General features: G+C 44.5%; 1 protein-coding gene across 40 annotated transcripts in view; it reads left to right on the top strand.

Annotated features, from left to right (window-relative positions):
* DEPDC5 (DEP domain containing 5, GATOR1 subcomplex subunit) overlaps positions 1 to 27919 on the top strand; it is a 178989-nt gene that overhangs the window by 49775 nt on the left and 101295 nt on the right. For 33 of the 40 annotated variants that reach the window (XR_010117142.1, XR_010117141.1, XR_010117143.1 and 30 more), the window contains 10 exons: positions 1765 to 1899; positions 3212 to 3273; positions 4196 to 4269; positions 5484 to 5553; positions 9305 to 9341; positions 10222 to 10342; positions 14692 to 14912; positions 18546 to 18749; positions 21043 to 21178; positions 22208 to 22305. Coding sequence is in view for 31 of the 40 variants with exons in the window: in XM_063623482.1 (XP_063479552.1) it covers positions 1765 to 1899; positions 3212 to 3273; positions 4196 to 4269; positions 5484 to 5553; positions 9305 to 9341; positions 10222 to 10342; positions 14692 to 14912; positions 18546 to 18749; positions 21043 to 21178; positions 22208 to 22305 (1158 nt within the window). In the remaining 9 variants the exon portion in view is untranslated. The remainder of the gene's footprint in view (positions 1 to 1764; positions 1900 to 3211; positions 3274 to 4195; positions 4270 to 5483; positions 5554 to 9304; positions 9342 to 10221; positions 10343 to 14691; positions 14913 to 18545; positions 18750 to 21042; positions 21179 to 22207; positions 22306 to 27919) is intronic. The other 7 variants (XR_010117147.1, XM_063623483.1, XM_055251578.2 and 4 more) reach the window with 1 other exon arrangement.

Below are 27919 nucleotides of genomic sequence, written 5' to 3'. Positions count from 1 at the left end.
CAAGCAGAGATCACGCCATTGCACTCCGGTCTGGGTGATAGAAAAAGACACTATGTCAAAAAAAAAATTTTTTTTTAATAAATAGGCTGGTTGCAGTGGCTGACACCTGTAATACCAGCACTTTCGGAGGCTTAGGCAGGGGGATCACCTGAGGTCAGGAGCTCAAGAGCAGCCTGGCCAACATGGCGAAACCCCATCTTTACTAAAAATACATAAAAAACTTGCCAGGCATGGTGGTGCATGCCTGTCATACCAGCTACTCGGGAGGCTGAGGCAGGAAAATCACTTAACCTGGGAGGTGGAGGTTGCAGTGAGCTGAGATCGTGCATTCCAGCCTGGGTGATGGAGTTAGACTGTTTCAAATAAATGAATAAATAAATAATAAATAAATAAAATTATAAAAGTAACCATGTTACTAGAATTCGAATATGGAGAGGTGTATCAAGTAAAAAACGATACCCTCCTCCTGCTCCCCAGTGTCAGTCCTCTTTTAAGGGGAACCATTGTTAGCAGTGTGGTATGATTATCCCGACATTTATGTGTTAGCCGAAATATATTGTTTGCAAATAACAGAGATGTACTGATTTAGTTTAAACAAAAAGCGAAATTTACTGTAAGGATACAGAGGCTTAAATGGAGCAGCCAGGAAAGGCTCAAACACCATGTTGAAGAACCTTAGTGGCTCTGGGAACCATAGCAACAGGAATTATCAGAGCCATATTTCAGCTTCCAGCAACCCTGTCTCTGCTCTCTGTTCGGAATTTACATTCCTGGTAGAGAGGGTCTGATCTGCCCAGCTCCAGTTGGGTGTCCATCTGCCACTGGCCAGAGGTGGAAGTGATGATATGCATACACATCACTATGTATATCATCTTCCCACATGTCTGTACCCAGATGCTGGGGGAATTCTAGAGCATAATGTCTTCTATTAGTAAATCTTCTTGTCATATTGGAATATCACTGATTTTTCATAGTAAGAATCGTAGAGGCTAGAAATAAAAAGTGACTTGCCAGATTTACAAAGTCATCCCAAGATTTTGGTCTACCCTTTTAAATAGTGTCTTAAATTAATACTAATATAATCTAATTATATAATTAATATATATAATATTAAAATAATATATATAAAATAATATAATATAATCAAAGTTTTACTACAGACTCATTTATGAATGGTTTAAATTAACAGCATGAATTTTTTTTTTTTTGAGACAGAGTCTTGCCCTGTTGCCCAGGCTGGAATGCAGTGGCACGATCTTGGCTCACTACACCTCTGCCTCCTGGGTTCAAGTGATTCTCCCATCTCAGCCTCCCACATAGCTGGGATTACAGGTGCACACCACCATGCCTGGCTAATTTTTGTATTTTTTGGTAGAGATGGAGTTTCACCATGTTGGCCAGACTGGTCTCAAACTCCTGATTTCAAGTGATCCACCTGCCTTGGCCTCCCAAAGTGCTGGGATTACAGGCATGAGCCCCCGTACCCAGCCCTCACAGCATGAAATTTGAGCATTTAAGGCTGCACAGGGCAAGTATGAGGCGTCAATGAGGGGTATTAACAAAGGTGACAGCAACTTATTCCTGTGGTTAAGTAGTTCTTAATATGGAAGAGAAAAGACAGATGCGTATACATTTAACTAGAATGTGGCAGTTGCTATAATAAAAATATGGGCAGAATGCTCTGAGAGTGTAGAGATGCTTGTTTGTGACAGGGTTCTGAAAAGCTGTATCATCATTATTGTGGAATTTTTGTTTTATTTCTAGTGTTTGATAAGCACTACATCAACCGCAACTTTGACCGAACTGGGCAGATGTCAGTGGTGATCACGCCCGGGGTGGGTGTCTTTGAAGTGGACCGCCTACTCATGATCCTGACCAAGCAGCGGATGATAGATAATGGTAATGCTCTCTGGTTTGTGCCCTGTCTCCACATGTTCCTAGCCTGATTTCCCCTTAGAACTGTGAGCTTCACTGACTTCTTAGAGTATGAGGAGCTCTACATAATGTTCTGTGTGTCACAACGTCTGTGGATGTCAACAGGTGTCAGGTGCTAAAGTTTCCTGATCAAATCAGTTTGGGAAATGCTGGGTCATGCAAAGATAAGCAGGTTCCATAATGACTGGTCTTCCTCAGTTTTTAATATGTTAGTGTAGGTTGTTTTTCTCTAAAGGTTGTATCAGGGTACTCTGAGTTCCCTAAACATATTTGGCACTAGAGAAGCCTTCCTGGAGGGATGATTTCAAGGGACCCATGTGCTGTCAGCCCATTTTCTTTCTTTCTTTTTTTTTTTTAGACAGAGTCTCACTCTGTCTCCCAGGCTGGAGTGCAGTGGCATGATTTCGGCTCACTGCAAGCTCCGCCTCCTGGGCTCACGCTATTCTCCTGCATCAGCCTCCCAACTAGCTGGGACTACAGGCATCCGCCACCACGCCCGGCTAATTTTTTTGTATTTTTAGTAGAGATGGGGCTTCTCCGTGTTAGCTAGGATGGTCTCAATCTCCTGACCTCGTGATCCGCCCTTCTTGGCCTCCCAAAATGCTAGGATTACAGACATGAGCCACCGCACCCAGCTGCTGTCAGCCCATTTTCAGATGCACTATCAGATAATCTAGTCCAGTCCTTCCTCCATGATGTGCCTCGTATCCCCAACTCAGCCCCACAACCCCCAATTTGATTTGTTTCATCAACAAGATGGAGTTGGGACGCTGAGGCAGTAGAATTGCTTGAACCCAGGAGTTGGAGGCTGCAGTGAGCCGTGATCTCGTGCCACTGCATGTCAGCCTGGGCAGCAGAGCAAGACTGTCAAAAACAAAAAAAAATAAGGAGTTTGGAAAGTAAATCCTGATGCCAGTAAAGAAGCTCTGTTAAGTGATGTGGATTGTTTTACTGAGATATTACAAAGTTACTATTCCTTTCTGGCCTTAAAAATTTAGACATGGAAGCTTGGTTGTCTTTTTTTAAACAAAGGACAGTCAAAGGCTAATTGTCAAGCACCGAATAGTGACACATTAGTAGGGCACTTGGAAAAGAGGAAACAGACAAAATGCATGTATTTACTTCTTTGTTGCATAGGCAGCACTATGAGGTTATAAATCATACAATGGTAAGTTAGCTTTGCCTACTACCCAGTTAAATAACATGATTTATAGATAGCGACGCTTGTCTCTGCCATTCCCTCCCCACAACTCTTTTTGTCTTTTCTTTTTTTTAGGAATTGGTGTGGACTTGGTGTGCATGGGAGAGCAACCGTTACATGCTGTCCCATTGTTCAAGGTAATTAGATTTCAGATGTTTACTTTTTTTTTTTTTTTTTGAGACGGAGTCTCGCGCTGTCACCCAGGCTGGAGTGCAGTGGCGCAATCTCGGCTCACTGCAAGCTCCGCCTCCCGGGTTCACGCCATTCTCCTGCCTCAGCCTCTCCGAGTAGCTGAGACTACAGGCGCCCGCCACCACGCCCGTCTAATTTTTTGTATTTTTAGTAGAGACGGGGTTTCACTGTGGTCTAGATCTCCTGACCTCGTGATCCGCCCGCCTCGGCCTCCCAAAGTGCTGGAATTACAAGCGTGAGCCACCGTGCCCGGCCTCGGATTTGTTTACTAAAGGCCAGTTGGAGTATAGTTAGAGAAAAATTCCAGGAGCTGTGGCATGCGCTTATAGTCCCACTTACTCAAGAGGCTGAAGTGGGAAGATCCCTTGAGCCTAGGAGTTTCGGTATAGTTTGCTATGAACATGCCTATGAATAACCACTGCACTCCAGCCTGGGCAGCAAAGCAAGACTCTATCTCTAAAAGAATTATTATTATTATTTTTGAGACGATGTCTTGTTCTCGTCCCCCAGGCTGGAGTGCAATGGTGCGATCTTGGCTCACTGCAACCTCTTCCTCCCGGGTTCAATCAATTCTCCTGTCTCAGCCGCCCGAGTAGCTGTGATTACAGGCACCTGCCACCATGCCTGGCTAATTTTTGTATTTTTAGTAGAGACGGGGTTTCACCATGTTGGCCAGGCTGGTCTTGAACACCTGACCACAGGTGATCTGCCCGCCTTGGCCTCCCAAAGTGCTGGGATTACAGGCATGACCCATAGTGCCCAGCCCTAAAAAGTTTTTCTTAAAAACCTGAAAAACAGAAAAGTTAGAGCAATTCCACAACCTACTTGTTCTGTAGCTTATCTGTGCTCTCATTTTTCTCCTTGCAGCTCCATAATCGGAGTGCTCCCCGGGATTCTCGTCTGGGCGATGACTATAATATCCCTCACTGGATAAACCACAGGTGGGTGCGATCTCGATCAGTAGTAGGTGATAAGCGTTTTGAACAGCTTCCTTGCCATTTTTATTTAAATCTGTTAAGTTCTTATTACGGCACTAAACCTTTTGTTAAGAAAATGTGGAAAGCAAGTTCTAACGTGTGCTCAAAGCTCTGTACACACAAAGCAGTAGCAGTATCATAGGAACAGTCTATGGTAAAAAAGAATAAAAACAAAATTTGAAGGACTTACTTCCACTGCTGTTCCCATGTCCTTCTATTCCCAACTCCCACAGACCGTAGAAGAACAACATTTGTGCCTGACCTCCTTCAGCTCTAGAGAAGTCCCTGCGCCTCTTTACATGGAATCCTGCTGATTGCAGCTCAGGGATGGCTTTTCTCATCCCTCTGCCAGTGCCAGTGCCTCATCTTTTTGAACTATGACACTAATCTTATTCCACCTACCCTTCTCCTGAAAATGCCTATTTTCTTCCAAGATCCAACTCCAGCATCTCTCTTTTATGAATTCCTGCTGTGCTGCCCTGATAGCTAATAGCCACTTTTTCTTCAGTGCTTCCAGAGCATTCTGTCCTTCTCTGGGTTGTCTTTCTTTCTTTCTTTCTTTTTTTTTTTTTTTTAAGACGGAGTCTCGCTCTGTCTCCCAGGCTGGAGTGCAGTGGCACCATCTTGGCTCACTGTAACCTCCACCACCTGGGTTCAAGTGATTCTCTTGCCTCAGCCTCCTGAATAGTTGGGATTACAGGTGCCTGCCACCACGCCCAGCTAATTTTTGTATTTTTAGTAGAAACAGGGTTTCACTGTGTTGGCCAACCTGGTCTTAAACAGCAAGTTCATGGTAAAGCTGCAGCTATTAGTTTATACTATTTGATATCATGGTATTAGACTGTTTTTGACCTACAAAAGTAGCAATTTCAGGCCGGGCACAGTGGCTCATGCCTGTAATCCCAGCACTTTGGGATGCTGAGGTGGGAGGAACACTTGAGGCCAGGAGTTTGAAGCCATTTTGGTCAGTGTAGCCAGACTCTGTCTTTACCAAAAAACAAAACATAACTAATATTTTGTAGTGAATTCTTGTAAAAGAAGTTAAAATTGGGAAGATCAGTGAAGCTGAGAACAAAGCCCATGTCAGGAGGGCTGATCCATGCCTAGTATTTTAACTGTGTTTTGAGTTTTAAAATAAAGGGAATTTAGATTAATGACTCTGTTTGTTTCTTTTACAGTTTCTACACATCCAAAAGCCAGCTCTTTTGTAATAGTTTCACCCCACGAATAAAACTGGCAGGAAAGAAGGTAGGTTTTTATTTTTGTTAAGACAGGGTCTTACTATGTGGTCCAGTCTTATCTTGAGCTCCTGAACTCAAGCAATCCTCCTGTTTCAGCCTCCCAAAGTGTTAGGATTACAGACATGAGCCATTCTGCCCAGCCAAGGAGGTAGATTTCATTAATCAGCAGAGAGACTTTGTGGACTGTCACACATTGATAGGGTTATTTTAGTCCTGAGGTACCCTCATCTTTCCCTATGGCCATGAATAGGGTTAAGAAATTCATCCCCAAACTTTATAACTTTATACATTAGATAAATAAATAACAAGGCCAAGGCCAGACTGCGTGAAATACCTTTGACAAAAATATGGCCAAGACTAAGAGTTCATTTTTTGTTTGTTTGTTTCAAGAGTTCATTTTATTGTGACCTGACTGTTTTATTCAGATGTTGAAGCCACTCAGATACCAGTGGGGATAAAGACAAAGATGCAGATATGCATTGCAGCAAAGGGGAAATATGATAAAAAGGTCAGATTTTAGTATAAAGAAATGAAAATTCTGGCTGAGCACAGTGGCTCTTGCCTGTAACCCCAGTGCTTTCGGTGGCTGAGGAAGGAGGATTATTTGAAGCCAGGAATTTGAGACCAATCTGGGCAACAAATATAGTGAGACCCCATTTCTACAAAAACTAAAAAAGAATTAGCCAGGTGTGGTGGCGCATACCCGTAGTCCCAGCTACTTGGGTGGCTAAAACGGGAGGATTGCCCGAGCCCAGGAATCCGTCGCTGTGGTGAGCTATGATTGCGCCATCGCACGCTAACCTGGGTGACTAAGTGAGATCTTGTCTCTGGAAACAAACAAACCAAGAAAATAAATGAAAATTTTAACAAGAATGGGAATTCTTGTTTTCTTCTTTCCAAAGAGGTTTAAAATATATTAATAATTATATCACATGCTACAAAAAGTGTGGTGAAATTGACATTTGAGTACCTGGTTGGTGTACCATACTTTTGCAGAGCATTTCAGCCATGTGTATTGAGAGCAAATGTTTATGCTATTTGACCAGGCACTTCCATTTGGGGGCATGCGGTGTAAGGAAATAATTGAAGTGATAATATGTAAATACATCTGGGTTTAGTTTTATTTATAATTGTGAGAAATTGAAAACAATAGATCAATGGCTGAACTATGAAATATCCACTTGATGGAATATATTTGCAACTGATAAAAATGCAAGTTTTAAGAATTTTAATAAGTGTTTGTTGTTGTTGTTGTTTGTTTTTTTGAGATGGAATCTTGCTCTGTCTCCCAAGCTGGAGTGCAGTGGTGCAATCTTGGCTTACTGTAACCTCTGCCTCCCAGATTCAAGCAATTCTCGTGCCCTAGCCTCCTGAGTAGCTGGGATTACAGGCACCCGCCACCACACCCAGCCTAATTTTTTTATTTTTAGTGGAGACAGGGTTTCACATGTTGGCCAGGGTTGTCTGAAACTCTTAATTTCAAGTGACCCACCCGCCTCAGCCTCCCAAAGTCCTGGGATTATAGGCGTGAGCCACTGCACCCAGCCAGAACTTGAACAAGTGGTTTTGATGTACTGTGAGAAGAAAAGCAGGCTGTTATGTTTGCAGGCCCCACACCCGAGTGCTGTCACCCCTCTGCCCTTTCCTAGTAGAGCTGAATTCACTGAGGGTTGCTCCATTTGTGGCTGTGTGTCAGGGCCACTTCTTCCCTTTTCTTTTTTTTAGGGGGGAGGCCTGTTAATGTTACTCTTCTAATAGGGGAAATACTAATTTGGAGCAATCTGAGGACTCCTGACATAAGCCATGTCAGATAGTGGAGTGCTAGGAGATGTAATTCTGTCTAGAAAGGGCCTCTCTTGCCTTCACCACAAGCATTCTCAGCAAAGTAGAACATGGAAAAACTTCTCTGCACCGTGATTATTTTATTTTATTTTTTCAAGAGAGAGTCTCGCTCTGTCATGCCCAGTGTAGTGGTGAGATCTCGGCTCACTGCAACCTCTGCCTTCTGGGTTCAATCAGTTTTCGTGCCCCAGTCTCCCCAGTAGCTATGACTACAGGTGCATGCCACCATGCCTAATTTTTTTTTTTTTTTTTTTTTTTTGAGATGGAGTCTCTCTCTGTGGCCCAGGCTGGAGTGCAGTGGTGCGATCTTGGCTCACTGCAACCTCTGCCTCCAGGGTTCAAGTGATTCTCCTGTCTCAGTCTCCCAAGTAGCTGGGATTACAGGTGTGTGCCACCATGTCCAGCTAATTTTTGTATTATTATTTATTATTATTATTATTATTAATTTTTTTTTTTTTTCTGAGACGGAGTCTTTCTCTGTCCCCCAGGGTGGAGTGCAGTGGCGCGATCTTGGCTCACTGCAAGCTCCGCCTCCCGGGTTCACGCCATTCTCCTGCCTCAGCCTCCCGAGTAGCTGGGACTACAGGCACCCGCCAACACGCCCGGCTAATTTTTTGTATTTTTAGTAGAGACGGGGTTTCACCGTGTTAGCCAGGATGGTCTCGATCTCCTGACCTCGTGATCTGCCCGCCTCGGCCTCCCAAAGTGCTGGGATTACAGGCTTGAGCCACCATGCCCAGCCTATTATTTTTTTTTTTGAGATAGAGTTTCACTCTGTCTCCCGGGCTGGAGTGCAATGGCACGATCTTGGCTCACTGCAACCTCCACCTCCTGGGTTCACATGATTCTCCTGCCTCAGCCTCCAGAGAAGCTGAGATTACAGGTGCCCGCCACCACGCCCAGCTAATTTTTTGTATTTTTAGTAGAGACGAGGTTTCACCATGTTGGCCAGGCTGGTCGTGAACTCCTGACCTCAGGTGATCCATCTTGGCCTCCCAAAGTGCTGGGATTACAGGTGTGAGCCACCATGCCCAGCTAATTTTTGTATTTTTAGTAGAGATGGGGTTTCACCATGTTGGCCAGGCTGGTACTCCTAACAACCTCAGGTGATTTACCTGTCTCAGCTTCCCAAAGTGCTGGGATTACAGGCATGAGCCATTGTACTCGGCTACCATGATCATTTTAAAGAAGCAAGAGTTAGTATTGTTGTGAAAGCTTTCAGGGTCCTGAAAGATTAAAATATATATATACATAAATAGAGATGGGTTCTCACTATGTTGCTCAGGCTAGTCTCAAACTCCTGGGCCCAAGCAATCCTCCCGCCTTGGGCTCCCAAGGTGCTGGGATTACAGGCGTGAACCACTATGCCTGGCCTTTATTTATTTATTTAATCTGAAAAAGATTTTTAAGAAAATATAAAAAGTGATAGCGCTATTAGTTTTTTTCCTCTACCCTTGTACTTGATTTCAGCAAATTGGGTGATATACAGAGTGCTCAGCTCTGGTAGGTGTAGGCAGACAGGTGACAGCACCATAGTGAAGGGGGAAGCATGCAGCATTTGGGTCAGGTGGGACAAACACAAAAGTGGATTGACCAAGAATCTAAAGATCTGGTCTTGAATTTTGGCTCTGCCACCTGCTGAATGTGTGGCTTTGGGTAAAGTCCCTTATTCTCTCTGCAATTAAATATCCTCACTTGTAAGGGGGAGTCCATTCCCCCACTGGACAGGGTTGTGAGAGTCAACAAGATGTGATATGGGAATAAAGGACCGTGGTAGGTAGATGTCAGATGTTAGCTCCTGCCTTTCTGTCAGTTACAGGCTCTCTTCCCTGGGAGCAGCACATATATACTGTGCCTTGTGATAAGTTCTTTTCTAGTGAAGGAAGGAGTGATTAATTATCCATTTAATTTTTCAGCCTGCCTCTGAGAAAGCAAAAAATGGCCGTGATACATGTGAGTATTTTTTGAGATTTTTTTTCTTGCTTTTAAAAAGAGAGTCAGCTGGCCGGGTGCGGTGGCTCACGCCTATAATCCCAGCACTTTGGGAGGCCAAGGTAGGTGGATCACCTGAGGCCAGGAGTTCAAGACCAGCCTTGCCAACATGGTGAAACCCCGTCTCTACAAAAATACAAAAAAAATTAGCCGGGCATGATGGCGGGTGCCTGTAATCCCAGCTACTTGAGAGGCTGAGACAGGAGAATCACTTGAACCCGGGAGGCAGAGGTTGCAGTGAGCCGAGATCACGCCATTGCACTCCAGCCTGGGCGACAGAGCAAGACTCTCTCTCAAAAAAAAAAAAAAAAGAGTGTCAGCTAACCCATGACAACAAAACTTTGTGACGTCCCATAAAAATTTTATGGAAAAGTCAGGAGACCTGAGTTCCCTTTGTGTCATGTTTGCAGGATCCCTTAATTACCTTATATTTTTTCCCGTCATCTGCAAATTGAAAAAACCTTGTTTTTCTTTTCCATAGGCCATTTGTAGGGATCAGGTAGAGAGTTTTAAGCTACTAAACATATTAAGATGATTTATTTTAAAAAGGGTCACAAAAGGATGAAATGCTACCCACACCTTGCCTTTATTTAGTGCTATACTATTTCTATATTGCTTTGACATATATGTCATTTAGTCTCAATTTGATGAATAGGTTGTTATCCCATTTTTTCAAGGGGAGAGGGTGATCACCTGTGCCTTGCAGATTTTGGTGAAGATTATCTGAAGGCCTCTGTTTGAAATGTATTTGGATGACATTTTATATTATTTGTGTATTTCAGCTCTCAGGCATCTGTTTGAAATGTATTTGATGACAATTTATATTATTTGTGTATTTCAGCTCTCGGGAGTCCAAAAGAATCTGAGAACGCCCTTCCCATCCAAGTAGATTATGACGCCTATGACGCTCAAGTGTTCAGGCTACCCGGCCCGTCCCGGGCCCAGTGCCTCGCCACCTGCAGGTTTTCTGCCAGATTCACTTGGGGGTGCATATAAAAATTGTGTAGGAAAACCTGAAGTTCAGTAGTGACCTCTAAGAGAGCAACCTTGAAAATGTTGTTTTGTTTTGTTTTGGTTTTTTTATTTGTTTTGTTTTGTTTTTTTGAGACGGAGTTTCGCTCCTGTTGCCCAGGCTTGAGTGCAATGGTGCGATCTCGGCTCACCACAACCTTAACCTCCCGGGTTCAAGCAATTCTCCTGCCTCAGCCTCCCAAGTTGCTGGGATTACAGGCATGCGCCATCACGCCTGGCTAATTTTGTATTTTTAGCAGAGATGGGGTTTTTCCATGTTGGTCAGGCTGGTCTCGAACTCCTGACCTCAGGTGATCTGCCCGCCTCGACCTCCCAAAGTGCTAGGATTAGAGGCGTGAGCCACTGTGCCTGGCTTATTTTGTTTTTTGAGACAGAGTCTCACTCTGTCACCCAGGCTGGAGTGCAATGACACAGTCTTGGCTCACTACAACTTCCGCCTCCTGGGTTCAAGTGATTCTCTTGCCTCAGCCTCCTGAGTAGCTGGGATTAAAGGCACGTGCCACCACGCCCGGCTGATATTTGTATTTTTTGTAGAGATGGGGTTTCACCATGGTGGCCAGGCTGGTCTTGAACTTCTGGCCCCAAGTGATCCTCCTGCCTCGGCCTCCCAAAGTGCTGGGATTACAGGTGTGAGCCACCGTGCCTGGCTGGTTCTTACGCTTTTCTGAGCCAAGGGAAACAATTCACAGATTCCAGAATCTTCCTCTCATTGGGCTGGCTCTATCCTTGGACACAGCGTTTCTTTTAAGTTTATTATTCTGAGTGGGCATGAACTTCTCTTTCTTTAAGTCCTGCTTTTAAAAATTTGCTCTGTGGTGTTTTGGTCATATGGTAGTTGTTTTTGTTTTTTTTTTTTGAGACAGGATCTCCTGTCACCCAGGCTGTAGTGCGTGTCACGAAGACAGCTCATTGTAACCTCTGCCTCCTGGGCTCAAGCGATCCTCTTGCCTCTGCCTCCCAAGTAGCTGAGACTACAGGCATGCACCATCATGTCCAGCTAGTTTTTAATTTTTTGTAGAGATGAGGTCTCAACATATTGCCAGGCTGGTCTCAAACTCCTGGCTGAAGCCATCCTCCCGCCTTAGTCTCCGAAAGTGCTGAGATTATAGGCATGAGCCACTGCACTCAGCCATGTAGTAGTTTTTAATTGTGCTGTAGTTAGATTTACTCATCTATTCATTTCTGGGTCTTGTGTAAGAAAACACTCTCTACCCCAGAGTTACAGATGTGTATTTCATATTTTCTTCAAATACTTTATAGTCTTTGGCGGAATTTTTTTTTTTTTTTTTTTTTTGAGATGGCGTCTTGCCCTGTCTCCTAGGCTGGAGTGCAGTGGTGCAGTCTCGGCTCACTGCAGCCTCTGCCTCCTGGGTTCAAGCGATTCTCATGCCTCAGCCTCCCAAGTAACTGGGACTGCAGGCATGCACCACCACACTAGGCTAATTTTTATATTTTTTAGTAGAGACAGGATTTCACTGTGTTGGCCAGGCTGGTCTCAAACTCCTGACTTCAAGTATCCACCCGCCTTGGCCTCCCAAAGTGCTGGGATTACAGAATGAGCCACCACACCCGGCCTCATCTTGGATTTTATGCTTATGTTTATATTATTTATGTTGACTTTCTTTTTTTGTGAATGTGTGAAACAGCTGTAGCTTATATTTTTTTCCCTGTGTACCACATACTGTGAATCAATTTTCAATATTTCTTTTTTTTTTTTTTTTGAGACAGAGTCTCGCTCTGTTGCCCAGGCTGGAGTGTAGTGGCGCGATCTCGGCTCACTGCAAGCTCTGCCTCCAGGCTTCATGCCATTCTCCTGCCTCAGCCTCCCGAATAGCTGGGACTACAGGCACCCACCCACCACCACGCCCGGCTAATTTTTTGTATTTTTAGTAGAGACGGGGTTTCACCGTGTTAGCCAGGATGGTCTCGATCTCCTGATCTCATGATCCGCACACCTCGGCCTCCCAAAGTGCTGGGATTACAGGCATGAGCCACCGTGCCCGGCCAATTTTCCAGATTTCTTTCTTTCTTTTTTTTTTTTTTTAATTTGAGATGGAGTTTTGCTCTTGTTGCCCAGGCTGGAGTGCAATGGCGTAATCTCAGCTCACCACAACCTCTGCCTCCCAGGTTCAAGCGATTCTTGTGCCTCAGCCTCCCGAGTAGCTGGGATTACAGGCATGTGCCACCATGCCTGGCTAATTTTGTATTTTTAGTAGAGATGGGGTTTCTCAGTGTTGGTCAGGCTGGTCTTGAACTCCCGACCCCAGGTTATCCACCCACCTTGGCCTCCAAAAGTGCTGGGATTATAGGTGTGAGCCACTGTGCCTTGCCAGATTTCTTAACTCTGTAGCTTTAAGCGCAAATGAGTGGAAGAATATTATGTCTCTTAATTTTGTGGCAAATGAACTTAGAGTGACCACATGATTGTTTTTTTCTGTCCTTTTCTCTCATCCAGTCCTACCTGAGAATGCTTAGAGCTCAGAACTAAGTGCTGTCAGCAGCCTCTCTCCTATGTGTGGATGCTGCTTAGGGGCTCAGTAAGAGCTATTTAAGGGCTTTTCTTTGTAGTCTTTAAAAATGCTGTCATAGTTCAAGATTGGATTTCTTTTTCTAATCAAAGATGACAAGACCTGGTGGTACCCAGGTTGTGTGGTCTCTGAAGGCACAAATTGTGTCTTAATTGGTGCTACCTTCACACATGGCTAAGCATATACTGATGTTATATTTACTGTGAAAGAACAAACATGTAGTCAGCACTTGGAATCTGTTTTCAGGCTCTGTTTAAGCTCTTACTAAAAAAATCCTTATAGGAGGAAAGGGAGCAGCTCTGATGCCAGAAGGGCAGCCCTGTTGATGGGCTTACTCTTTTGTTCTGAGCTTTTGCTTCTCTATAGGGCTTCTTTCTTTTTGATCCTTCTTCCTGTTGCTTTTAGAGGTTTTCCCCTTAGGGCATTTTATGTTTTAATAAAGATATATATATATATATATATATATATATATATAAACTTTTATTAGGAAATGTTCAGACATGCTCAAATACAGAATAGTATCATAAACAGTTATCACCATGTTGTCAGCCTTGTTTCATGACCGCTCCCACATTTAAATTTTGGATGGAATATTTTAAAAACAAATTCCAGGATTGGCCGGGCACCGTGGCTCATGCCTGTAATCCCAGCACTTTGAGAGGCCAAGGCAGGTGGATAACTTGAGTTCAGGAGTTTGAGACCAGCCTGGCCAACATGGTGAAACCCCGTCTCTACTAAAAATACAAAAAAAGTACCCAGGCATGGTGGCGGGCACCTGTAATCTCAGCTACTTGGGAGGCTGAGGCAGGAAAATCCCTTGAACTCAGGATGTGGAGGCTGCAGTGAGCTGAGATTGCGCCACTGCACTCCAGTCTGGGTGACAGAGTGAGACTCCGTCTCACAAAAACAAACAAAACAAATCCCAGGCAGCCTCTATTTTTTTTTCAATAGTACATACTTCAGCGTAAGTTTCTTTTTTTACATGTTATTTATTTATTTAGTGTCACCCAGCCTGGCACAAAGCTGATTAGTATATACGTTTCAACAAATAAGAATTAAAAAAAAAACCATCACAGTACCATTATCATTGGCAACAAAATTAACACTAATCCCTAAATGCCCTCTAATAGCCAGTGCATACTTAGTTTTCTGAATTGCCTCAAAAATGTGCTTTTGCAGTTAGTTTGAAATGGGATCTAAACAAGATCCACTTTTTGCATTTGGTTATAATGCCTTTTGTGTGTGTGTGTGACAGAATGTCTTGCTTTCTACATTTGGCTGATTGTTGCCTTATAGTGTTTCAGTTTTCCTCTATTCTGCAAATTCCCTGTAAACTGGCAATTATCTCTGGAAGCTTGATTAGATTTAGATTCAAATTTGAGGGCAAGTAGACTTCTCGGGCACTGTGTACTTTCTCCCACATCACATCATACCTCTCTTCTCATTCTGTTTTTAGTGATGTGAGATTAATCAGAGGGATCAGGTGGGGTCAGCCTGGAGCAGTCCTTTCTTTACAACTATGATCCTAGGACTTTGGCTGCATAATGTCTGTCATTTCCGCCCTCTCTTATATACCATATCAAGCTGTTAAGGGTGAAGTACCGCATACAGGTTTCCCACTTGTAGATCACACTGGGGATTTTTGTTATTGGGTTCCCATGTGGCTTGGGCTGGTGATGGGTTTTAGAGTTTAACTCAAGGTAGGACAGCATCCCTCACTTGATGGTAACTTTTTGTCTCTTGCCTGGCAGGTCTGTGCGAGAGCGAGAAAGTCACAGTCGAAAAAGTGCCAGCTCCTGTGATGTTTCATCCAGCCCTTCCCTACCAAGCCGCACACTGCCCACTGAGGAAGTGAGGAGCCAGGCTTCTGACGACAGCTCCCTAGGCAAGAGCGCCAACATCCTGATGATCCCACACCCCCACCTGCACCAGTATGAAGTCAGCAGCTCCTTGGGTTACACCAGCACTCGAGGTAAGAGTGCTGAAGCACAGACAGAGCCAGGGACATCTTTCTTAATATAGTGGGTGACTGGAGGTGGGAGGATTGGTCAGAGGTGGGGTGTAAATCCCACATGTTAATGATTTCTTTGCCAGTGCAGTAGGTACAAATCACTTTAGCTGTTAACTATGTATATATTATACTTTTTTTTTTTTTTGGTGACAGAGTACCCAGGCTAAAGTGCAGTGGTGCAATCACAGCTCACCTCAGTGTGGCCTTGAACTCCTGAACTCAATCGATCCTCCCACCTCTGCCTCCCAAGTAAATGGGACTATAGCATGCCACCACACCCAGCTGATTATTATATTTTTTTTTGTAGAGATGGGGTTTTACCATTCCCAGGCTGGTCTTGAACTCCTGGGCTCAAGGGATCCACCCATTGGCCTCCAAAAGTGCTGAGATTACAGGCATTAACCAATGTTACCGCACCCTGCCTCTATTATACTATTTTTTGTTTAGCCTTTCTTTATCCATCATTTAACTGTATGCCTTTCCATATGTCAATGGAAAGCTTTTCTTAGGCCTAGGGTCAAAAGGGTTTATTTCCTTATGATTTCCATTTGTGCCATATATAAAACAACCTCTGTCTTAACGTTGCATTTTAGTTTCTCACTTACCGTTCGGGCACAGTGTCTCACACCTGTAATTCCAGCACTTTGGGAGGCCAAGGGGGGTGGATCACTTGAGGCCAGAAGTTTGAGACCAGCCTGGTCAACATGGTGAAACGCTGTCTCTACTCAAAATACAAAAATTAGCTAAGCGTGGTGGCAGGTGCCTGTAAACCCAGGTACTCAGGAGGCTGAGGCAGGAGAATCACTTGAACCTGGGAGGCGTAGGTTGCAGTGAGCCAAGATTGCACCACTGCACTCCAGCCTGGGTGACAGAGGGAGACTCCATCTCAAAAAAAAAATTTTTCTTTTCACTTAACCTGTTTTTTTTATGATTAACTTTTATTGGCATTTGTTTTGTACTGAATTTGTTCCCATACTATCAGTTTTTGTTTCTTCAGTTTCTTTCTTTTCTTTTTTTCTGAGACAGAGTCTCGCTCTGTTGCCCATGCTAGGGTGCAGTGGCATGATCTCAGCTCACTGCAACCTCTGCCTCCTGGGTTCAAGTGATTCTCGTGCCTCAGCCTCCCAAGTAGCTGGGATTATAGGCACACGCCACCACACCAGCTAATTTTTGTTTTTTTAGTAGAGATGGGGTTTTGTCATGTTGGCCAGGCTGGTCTCGAACTCCTGGCCTCCAATGATCCACCCACCTCGGCCTCCCAAAGTGCTGGGATTACAGGCATGAGCCACCGTGCCTGGCCTTGAGATATCTTTTTCTTCTGTGCAATGTCCTCTTCTGGTTTAGGAATAATTTGTTCCTTTTCCATGAGGATCATCTTGGTGTGGCTGGGGGAGCTCATGTATGGGTTAGTATGACCATGAGCTCTTTACATCAGGCAGCACATCTTGGGTGCTTTGTTCACCTGGACATGCTCAATGACCAGAGAATCTGCACCTGAACCTTTAAGTTTGGCATGACTGTGCATTTTTAAGCATATGTAGCAATAATTCAGTACTCTTTTTTGGCCACTGACCCTGTGTGCAGCCATGCTGTTTGGCCTGGGACCACCTACTAGCTCCATCATTGTAATGTGGAAATGGTACACATTGTTTCTGTAAAGTGACATCTTTCTTTCTTTCTTTCTTTTTTTTTTTTTTTGAGTGGAGTTTCACTCTTGTCCCCCAGGCTGGAGTGCAGTGGCGCGATCTTGGCTCACTGCAACCTCTGCCTCCCGGGTTCAAGCAATTCTCTTGCCTCATCCTCCCGAGTAGCCGTGATTACAGGTGCCTGCCACCATGCCTGGCTAATTTTTGTATTTTTAGTAGAGATGGGGTTTCAGCATGTTGGTCAGGCTGGTCTCGAACTCCTGACCTCAGGTGATTTGCCCACCTCAGCCTCCCAAAGTGCTGGGATTACGGGCGTGAGCCACCTTGCCCGGCCAAAGTGACATCTTTCATGTACTTGGTGGCTTTTTATATATGCATACCCTTGATGACCTGAGCAGTTTCATGGGTGGTTTCTTTTATTTGTTTGTTTGTTTTGAGACAGGGTCTCACTCTGTTGCCCAGGCTGTAGTGCAGTGGTACAATATGGGCTCACTACAGCCTCAACCTCCTGGGCTCACGTGATCCTCCCACTTCAGCCTCCCAAATTGCTGGGACTACAGGTGTGCACCACCACACCTGGCTAGTTTTTAAAGTTTTTGTAGGGACGGTCTCAATCTGTTGCCCAGGCTGGTCTTGAACTCCTGGGCTCAAGTGATCCTTCCACCTTGGTCTCCCAAAGTGCTGGGATTACAGGAATAAGCTACTATATCTGGCCTGTACTCATCTTTTTTTTTTATTAGGTTTTTCTCTTTTATTTCCTTAATAACTAACTAGACTATGTTCTTTTTTATTTTGTAAGTTAGAGCATCAATTCATTAATTTACAATGAACAGTAAAACTTTCATGGAAATCTGAACATTCTCTTCTTTCCTGCAAAGCAACTTGAGGAATGAAATACAGTATTACAGTGTATGAGGTTCTGTGCTAGGCATTAGGTAGATAATGATGGCCAAGACAAATTCCTTGGAGTTTGCATCTGCTGGACCCACTTTTTCATCTGGGTGGTTGTTTAATGAACATGGAATACACGCAAGAAGAGTTGGTTGTGGATTTCAGTTCTTTGATCCACTCAGGCATGCTGTCTCTGTCTCCATAATGGGACCTGTCTACCATTGCGCCAGACAGGTGGTGTCTAAATATCATACCATCTCCTTGCCTGGTCAAGGCTGGAGGCATCCATTTCTTCATTCTTTTTTTCTCAGTAATTTTTTTAACATAATAACATTTTATTGCTTACTCATGTCCCAGCCCACTAAGTCAATGGAGGGGCTACTGATCCACTCAATCATTCAGGAACTCAGGTTCCTTCCATCCTGGGATGCAATGATTATCAACATTGGTCTCCTAGGTTGCCACAAAGGGAAAAAGAATGCAGATCATTCGTGGAGATCATTGTGGTCCAGGCCTGGATTTGAAGCATATAATTTCTACCTGGCCGGAACTAAGTCATTTGGCTTTATTGCAAAAGGTCTGGGAACTATAATCTTGTGTCCAGTAGGAAAATCAAATGGGTTTATAGTGAAGACATTGACTAGCTCTGCCAAGATCTGCCCTTCTGGTGACCACATAGCTATTTTTATTGTTCTTCCCTCCTAGAGAATATACTCATTCTTTTCCCAAGGGTGACAACTCAAGTCCCATCATTCAGTCATTGCTTCCAGCTCAAAGTTCAGGATCTCCAGGCAGTGTCCTTTCCATCAGATTTGGTTGTGACTTCATTGTGCCAGTAATTTAGAACCAAAGCTCCCTTCTCCCGAGTATTTAAAAGCAAACAAATGCAAACATATTTCATTTCTTTATAGTTTGACAGTTTTGCTCATTTCTCTCACTCCCTGACATTTATGATGCCCAAGATTCTTGTCAGCCTTGGCTTATCAGTCTACCTAGTTCTGGTTTCACTGTGGTTCTGTGGTGTCTCTTTGTGACTCAACTCCATGATAACTGGCAGATGTCCTGGAGAACATGATGGAGCCACCACAGCGAGACTCCAGTGCACCAGGGAGGTTTCATGTTGGCAGCGCAGAATCCATGCTGCATGTTCGACCTGGTGGATACACGCCCCAGAGAGCACTGATTAACCCCTTCGCTCCCTCTCGGATGCCCATGAAGCTTACGTCCAACAGAAGGCGCTGGATGCACACTTTTCCTGTGGGTAAGTTGGTTGCTTAAGAGAGAGCCTTGGACTAGGAGCTCCTAGCCCTGGTTCTCAGTGTCGGTCACCCATGTGTCCTTGATCAGGTGCCTCTGTTGCTCCACCTGTAAGATGGGATAACCATGCCCACTTTGGCCATCCCAGGGGTTCTTGTAAAGATCCTTGAAGATGCACTTGGGAATAGGCTTTGTAACTAATTAGCTGTATAAACCTGAGGGCTTTTTTGTTTGTTTGTTTCTGCTTTTTTTTTTTTTCTTTTGAGACAGGGTCTCACTCTAGTTGCCCAGGCTGGAGTGCGGTGGTGCGATCTCAGCTCACTGCAGCCTCAACCTTCGGGGCTCAGCTGATTCTCCCACCTCAGCCTCCCAAGTAGCTGGGACTGTAGGTGCATGCCACTACGCCTGGCTAGTTTTTTGTATTTTTAGTAGAGACAGGGTTTCACCATGTTGCCTAGGCTGGTCTTGAACTTCTGGACACAAGCAGTCTGCCTGCCTTAACCTCCCAGAGTGCTGGGATTATAGGTGTGAGCCACCGCATCCGGCCCTTTGTTTCTATTTGAGAGGAACTATGCATTGCCACCTGCTTTCTTTCCTAAGTCGGATGTCCCTCATTCTTGTTCATTCCTTCTTCTCTTAGCTCTCTTGGATATTGATATCCTGTCTTGGTTACAAGAAGTTACGTTATTTTGTTTTTCTCTTAGGTGTCTCTGACAACTGAAAAAAAAATTTTTCCCCTGAATTCACTTTTTCCTAGTCCATTCTTTTTTATCTATATTCTGTTCTCAAGAAGATGACAGTAAGCTTTTCTCAAGCTGTGGCTAAAATTAAACTTTAGCTTGATGGGCTCTTATTGAGCTGGAAAGGAACAAATGCATTAAACTCCAGGATTTTGTGTGTGTGTGTGTGAGAGACAGCGTCTCACTGTTACCCAGGCTGGAGTACAGTGGTGTGATCTCAGATAACTGCAACCTCTGCCTTTCGGGTTCAAGTGATTCTCCTGCCTCAGCCTCCAAGTAGCTGGGATTACAGGCATACACCACCACGCCTGGCTAATTTTTGTATTTCTAGTAGAGACGGGGTTTCACCATGTTGGTCAAGCTGGTCTCAAACTCCTGATCTCAAGCAGTCCACCCGCCCCCCTTCTCAATGTGCTAGCATTACAGGCGTGAGTCTCTGTGCCTGGCCAAATTTTTATTTTATTTTTTTCATGGAAACCATCCTGCTGAATACCTGGAAATGCCTATTTTCTTTTGTACTTGCCTTTAATATTTAAAAGTTAAATAAGTGAGAAATAGATCTGAATCATTTGGCTGTAATTGGGGGTCATGCCTAAACCCCGTTCTGTCCCGTTATCTCTGCTATAATCAGTCACACTACTTGTTTCTTTCTGTGTCCTTTCCCCTCCATTATTATCTCCACTGGTTCCCTTCCAGGTCATTTAGAACTCTTGGTGTTTCTTCAGTGACCTTCAGCTTTTCATGCTTCTGTGCTTCTCCTCCTCCCACTCTTCATGTACACTTTATTGGAACCATATTCTGCAAATAGTTGGCTTTGCTTCTTCCTCCTGTTTAGCTGGCCTTTCAGTAGCCAAGGCCCTCCTTCATCAGGCTTCCCTGTCTTCCTCATTCCTATCCTCAGAGGCTCTCTTCCTTCTTGGCTAATCTTGTGGTCTCCTGCACATTTTGCCTCTTTCAGGTTTGGGATTTCATAGGTATCATTTCATCTACCCAGATGCCCTCTTCCTTCAACCACTGTTAACTTTGTGGAACACTTAGCTTTACAACTTCTCCTTCCCCAGGAAGCCTCATTTTGTAGACTTGACTAATTCTAATTTGCTTCCTACTCTGCCTTTTTTGCACTTAAACATGTTCTGCTTCTTAGAGTCACAGTTGTTACTCTCTTAGGTATTAACAGAATCATTTGGTGTTTCACTTGTATTTCCCTCTTACTGAGTTTGTGTTAGCCCTCCTGGCAAGGGTCCATGCCTCCTATACTTGTATATTTCACTGTGGCCACTCGATTGACACACAAGAGGCAGAATATCCTAAAATATTCTTAACAGATTAGAGAGGATGATAAAGGTGAGGCCCCTTGGTAGGATGGGTCCTGCTTGGAAGAGCAGGTTTCTTCTGGGAGCCAGAGGGTCCCTTGTATAACGTTCCTCTGTGGTGTGTTCTTCTTTCAATCTCACCAACACCTGTATCCCAGTAGCTGGAAAGAAGGGAGAGTATAGTTAAGTGCACAGTGCTAGCTATCAGGTGGGAACGATGCTCAGTGGTTCTTTATCTGGGTAGGACCATCCGGAGAAGCCATCCAGATCCACCACCAGACCCGACAGAATATGGCGGAGCTGCAAGGCAGCGGGCAGAGGGACCCAACTCACTCCTCTGCAGAGCTGCTGGAGTTAGCATATCATGAAGCTGCTGGAAGGTGAGGATGTGCACAGGGCTCTGGAAGGTAACCTGAGAACACTCTCTGGCACCCAGGACAATGTGCAGAACAGACTATTGACAAAATGTTGTTTAGAAGACTTGAAAAGACAGTATGAGGTCAGGGCCTTCCTTTGTTGGCCAGTGGCATTCTCTTCAGTTGGTGAAGGGCAAAGCAAACAGCCTGACATTTTTGCCTGAGATGTTACCTAGGCCCTGTTTTAGGTTTATCTTGAATCCAAAACACACTTTGTAAACCTCAAACGTGGGTTTTTCTAAACCTCAGTCAAAGATGAATCCAAGAGAGGAAATTCTTTGGATTTGGAATGCTGAGACAGGAGATTCTTGCTGTGTGTTTTGGGCAACCTCTCTATGACTTTTGTCATTTTGGTCATTCAGAAATAAATCCCACTGTTGAGTTTAGAATAAGTTAATGCTAAGAGCAATGGAAATGAAGGCTTATGTTTATAGAAACAACTCTTTTTGAACCAGTGCTCTGAATGTGTTACGAGCATCCAGTGAGAGTCAGTGTAGGAGGAAAGTCATTTAAGCTTTGACAGGCGTGAGCACGGGTTACACCTGGACTCAATATTCCTGTTGCTTTAGAAAACACTTTGCAAAATGCAGTCTTTGGCCCCTCTTTCAGTCACCTTGACACCCTAGGAGATAGATAAGGAATATGGAGAGGGCGTGACCTTCTTAACCAGATGAACTCAGGTCCGTATATTCAAGCACCTCACACCCATCCTTGTTTGTAAAAGGGAGGCATAGGGCAGATAGGGCAGGCGGTCTAGCTTGGTGGTGGGAAAGCAGACGGGGTTCCAGGGTCACAAGGAGCCAGCACTGACACACAAACCAAGCACTGTGGCCTGGTGGCTTAAGATGAGGATTCCAGTGGTTGCCAGCTTGAGTGGCTGAATATTCAGGCCTGATTTTTATGAACCCACCTCTCACCCCCGGGATATAGGTGAGCAGGAAAAAGAGGTGATGATCTACATTAAGCCAGGTGGCTGGGCTCTGTTTTCTGCAGGCACAGCAATTCCCGCCAGCCTGGTGACGGCATGTCCTTCTTGAACTTCAGTGGAACAGAAGAGCTTTCTGTCGGCCTGCTTAGCAACAGTGGTGCAGGTAACCAATCCAAGAGGTAATAGAGTTGGGATGTTTAGATCAGGCTCACATCTAGAAATGACACAAGGGCCAGAAAAGCAGGGCCATGTCTGTTTTGAGATCATTTCAGCCACACTTTTAGGTGACCTATTTAGAAACAGTGCTCTATAATGCATGAAATTATAAAATGGGCTGCACGTTAACATTTTTAGCTCAGAACATGTTGGTCAAGCCACATTTATCATCATTCTGTCACAGAGTTGTGATTGAGGGCTACTTAGGAGCATAGTGTTGAGGGCAACACCACGGACAGAGCTGGAGTGGTCTGTGCTCTAGAGGGACTTTTGGTTGTCAGGGGCAGTGGGGAGCAAACCCACCTCCATAACAGGAGAGACCCAGAGGGGAGACGTATGTGTCCAGTTTTAAGACCAGAAAAGAGAAGGACTACATAATTGCTTAGAGAAGTGAGCATGCACCAGGGCTGGGCACAGTGGCTCATGTCTGTAATCCTAGCACTTTGGGAGCCTGAGGTGGGTGGATCACTTGAGGTCAGGAGTTCGAGACCAGCCTGGCCAACATGGTAAAAACCCCATCTCTACCAAAAACACAAAAAGATTAGCCAGGCGTGGTGGCGCACACCTGTAGTCCCAACTACTGGGAAGGCTGAAGCAGAAGAATCTATTGAACCTGGGAGGCAGAGGTTGCAGTGAGCTGAGGTTGTGCCATTGTACTCCAGCCTGGGCTACACAGCGAGACTCCATCTCAAAAAAAAAAGAGAAGTGAGCATGCACCAAAGACTTGAAGGGTAGAATTTGGTTAGGTAGACAGTTAGAAGGTGAAGTTTCAGGGCGGGTGGGGGAAGCAGTATGAACTTGGTTTGGTATGATACTTTGGTTTTATGCTTTTTGGAAATACTTTTATATCTATTGTCTTATCTGATCACCCCAGTGGGTGATCAAAATATATTTAAGTTAATAAATATAGTTTGTAATTGGGCAACTTAATGTCCAGAGAGGTAGAAATATTAAGGTAACCTCTCAAACCAATAGTCACGTATCCTGACTCAGGCTGCTGTCCTCTTTTCATAACATTGTTCAGAGTACCTTTAAGGGATAGAGTAACATGAGCTTGGATCAGTAGGGGCAGCATTTGTGGAGCCTCAGAGGACAGAGATATTGTACAAAATGAGTGTGGAAAACATTAAAACTTTAAACAATTGGGCTACTACGTTGTGCTTTAGTGTTCTATAAGCTAACTTGAATTTCTAAAACCTAGCTTAAGAAAGGTGTCATTGCTGGGCACGGTGTCTCGTGCTTTAATCCTCGCACTTTGGGAGGCCTGGTGGATTACTTGAGGTCAGAAGTTCGAGACCAGCCTGGCCAACGTGGTGAAACCCCGTCTCTACTAAAAATACAAAAATTAGCCAGGTGTGGTGGCATACGCCTGTAATCCAAGCTACTCGGGAGGTTGAGGCAGGAGAATTGCTTGAACCTGGGAGGCGGAGGTTGCAGTGAGCTGAGATTGTGCCACTGCATTCCAGCCTGGGCGACAGAGCGAGACTTCGTCTCAAAAAGAAAAAAAAAGAAAGGTGTCATGAAAATGAAGTTATATCAAATTGGTTGATGATATTTACCTTTATTCATTGGTAGGTTCATCCAACAATATTCCTAGAGGCCTATGTCTAAGGCTAGGAAACTGGGTTGGCAGTAAGAGAATCCTTAAATGATTATTATTTCATTTATTAATTCATTCACTTATTTTTTGGTTAACCTACTCACCAGCATTCATTTATTTTAGATGAGAAAACACATTGAATACAAATGTAGGGATAGAAAGACACTGTGTCCCTGTCCCTCTGTACTCAGAGGGCTGAAAATGTTACCTCTGGCTGCCAGATTATTTGAAAATACCTAGCTGGGCACTGTGGCTCACACCTGTAATCTCAGCACGTTGGGAGACCAAGGCGGGTGGATCACGAGGTCAGGAGATCGAGACCATCCTGGCTAACACAGTGAAACCCATCTCTACTAAAAAAATAAAAAATAAAAAAAAAAATTGGGCGTGGTGGCGGGCACCTGTAGTCCCAGCTACTTGGGAGGCTGAGGCAGGAGAATGGTGTGAACCTGGGAGGCGGAGCTTGCAGTGAGCCAAGATCGTGCCACTTGCACTCCAGCCCGGGCGACAGAGCAAGACTCCATCTCAAAAAAAAAAGAAAAGAAAAGAAAGTACCTTTAGAGAGGCTATTGCTTTGCTATGCCAAGGAGCCATTTTTAGGAACCCAGAGTTTGAGCCTCCCAGGCTGTTTGGGGTAGAGTTGCGCCGAGGAGGGCTAGTCTGGGACTCATTGGACTATACTTAAACTAGTTTCACTGGTTAACTGAAGCAGGGGGAATTATAGGTTCTGATGGTAGCAGCACCAGAATGTACCCAGGTAGTCTTGGAAGTTGTTTGGGGCCTGGGATAGCTCAGGTGGACCAGTTAATTCCCCAGAAAATTTGTTTTAGAATTTTAAAATCATTTTGGGGAAAAGAAGTTTCAAAGAATCTTTATTTGGGGATGGTTGTGGAAGATTTTAACATGACACCATTGTGGAGTCCTCTGAGCTAAGGGTTCCCTGGCGCACTCAAATTGGAAAAGCATTTGCTGCAACCTAAAGCTCTGGCTCAGCCTTCTCTTAGGCTTCTGAGCTGTAGGTGTGTCCACCTGATGGACCTCTCTGCTCAGATGGCCCCCAAGTACCGCATTCTTAATGCATTGACAGCCAAACTCATGTCTCCCTGTTCCTCAGCCCATGCTTCCTCTTCCGCTCCTTCTTCTGACTGACTCCTTACCTCCTTTCTCACTGCATTGTTGAGACTCCTGTCATTTGTGGCCAGGATTATTGCAGTAGCCTTCAAAATGATCTTCCTGCTCTGTTCTCATCCCTTCTAATTCATAGTCCATACTGTCACTGATGATTCCAGATGCAGATCTGATCAGCCACTCCTTCTCACATGTAACCCTTCCATGGCTCTTCATGGCTATAGTGCTGATCATCACCCAGCTCCTGCCTGTGCTTGTATCTTCACCTGCCTCCTCTTCCACATGGTACTGCAGGTGGAAAGAGTGCAGGCTCCAGGATCTTAGGACATGAGGCCTGACTCCACCTCATGAGCACTGAAGCCCTCAGGCCAGTTACTACACTAATTTCTGGGTATCTCAGTGTCTTTATCATGAGGAGATTGACTTTTTTTTTTTTTTTTTTTTTTTGAGAAAGAGACTCACTCTGTCGCCCAGGCTGGAGTGCAGTGGTGCGATCTCAGCTCTCTGCAACCTCTGCCTCCTGGGTTCAAGCAATTCCCCTGCCTCAGCCTCCCAAGTAGCTGGGATTACAGGTGTGTACTACCACCCCCAGCTAATTTTTGTATTTTTAGTAGAGATGGGGTCTTGCCATGTTGACCAGGCTGGTCTCAAACTACTGGCCTCCTGTGATCTGCCCATCTCAGCCTCCCAAAGTGCTGGGGTTACAGGCATGAGCCACCACACCTGGCTGGAGATTGACTATTAAATGTGATAATCCACATAAATTCTTAGGACAGTGCTGGACATCCATGGTGAGCACTCAACAAATAGGAGCTGTTGTTGTCATTACAATAACATATTTTGTATTCCAGGCATTTCTTGTGACTCCTCAAAAGAACTGTGTCCTCGTGTTCCTTTGCATAGATAAGTTCCTCTCTATAGAATATGCTTCTTCCCTGTCTTTAACCCCTGATTCTGACTGGCAGGCATGAACTCAGTCTTTATTATTCAGCTCCAACAATACCTCTTCTTTGAAGCCTGCCCCGGTGGTTCCCCCTCCTTCCCATGCCCTCCCGGGATGTGTTAGGCATGTTTCCGCACAGCTCCATATGCATAACCCAGTTGTACAACTTGGCATGTCATGATCTCAGTGCTTGTTTCCATGTCTGTCTCCTCACTAGACTGAAAGAGCTTATCTTTATTCATTTTCTCCACTGAATGTTTAACACATTTATGGACAAATGAATTTATATTTCCAAGACCAAGCTGCCAAATGTGAGAAGAATTTGAATAACACACAATATTATTGCTTAATTGGTATGTAAGTATTTAATTATACACAGTCCTTTTTTTTTTTTTTTTTTTTTTAAGAGACAGGGTCTTGCTCTGTTGTCCAGGATAGAGTACGGTAGCATGATCTCACTGCAACCTCAACCTTTTGGGATGATATGATCCTTTCACCTCAGCATCCCGAATAGTTGGGACTACAGGCACATACCACCACACCTGACTTAATTATATACATATTCTCTGAATGTTTAGCTTCTCATAGATGGTGTGGGATCCTGAGGTTGTTTTTCTAGTCAGGGTGATATTGTTAAGTGGGGTCATCTTTTCCCTTTTCCAGTCCCTTTATATAACCTATAGCATGTGTTTTCAAAGGGGTTAGTGGCCATCAAGAGGTGATCTATAGCCACATGGGAACTGAACTCCAATCTTTGACCTTATGCTACCTGATAAATTATGTTAATGAGCCACTGAAAGAAATTAGATAAAATTATTCAAATTTTTATAATCATATATCGGACATTAATTGGTTATAACCATATGCAAAACCAATTAATGTCAGATCTTCAGGATATATCCATAGTCTTACTTCCATCAGTCTTAGCCTGGCCTAAGGTGCCATCATCTTTTGCCTGGATGCAGTAGCGTGTTACCTGGTCTTGGCCTCCTCCCTTGCCCTTCGATATCCTTTATTTTCAACACGACCTTTATAAAATAGAATTTGGATTATGAACTTCTCTGCACAAAATTTTCCAAGGGCTTCCCAACTCACTTGGAGTAAAAGCCAAGGCATTATGGTGGCAGATAGACCCCTCATGTCATATGGCTGCTTGTTACGCTCAGTCCTCGTCTCCTGCTTTCTCCCTCTCATTTCACTCTGGAGGTTCCGCAGATAGATTAGGCTCACTCTGAATTGCAGGTCCTTCCTTTTCTTCACCCCTCTACTGTGCCCTTACTCCAGAGAGCATCATGGCTAAGATCCAGGTGTCTGCATTTGCCCAAGACAGGCCTGGTTTGAATTTGTGGACCCATATGACTATTAATAGTGTCCCCTTCCAGTCTCAGAGGTGTCCTGTATTGGATGATAAATGATATGGCCACCCTACCCACAGCTCGCTCTCTCGCTTCCTTCAGTTCTTGCCTGAATTGCCATATTTTACCTCAGCACTCCCCGCCTATCCTCTCTACGTAATATTTCTCCATTGTGCCACCTGGCATACTAGATTTTTAAATTTTGTAATTTTTTTATTGTAAGTTCCATGACTGTCAGGATTTTTGTTTTGCTCATGGCTGTGTTTCCAGAGTGTAAAACAGTTCCTGGTGGCTGGGCGCAGTGGCTCACGCCTGTAATCCCAGCACTTTGGGAGGCCGAGGCGGGCAGATCACCTGAGGTCAGGAGTTCAAGACCAGCCTGACCAACATGGAGAAACCCCCGTCTCTACTGAAGATACAAAATTAGCCAGGCGTAGTGGCTCATGCCTGTAATCCCAGCTACTTGGGAGGCTGAGGCAGGAGAATCGCTTTGAACCCGGGAGGCGGAGGTTGCAGTGAGCCAAGGTCACGCCTT

This window comes from Symphalangus syndactylus, chromosome 18 (assembly GCF_028878055.3).
Source record: "Symphalangus syndactylus isolate Jambi chromosome 18, NHGRI_mSymSyn1-v2.1_pri, whole genome shotgun sequence".
In the NCBI taxonomy this organism is placed as follows: Eukaryota; Metazoa; Chordata; class Mammalia; order Primates; family Hylobatidae; genus Symphalangus; species Symphalangus syndactylus.
This window is presented reverse-complemented; position numbering and strand designations above follow the sequence as displayed.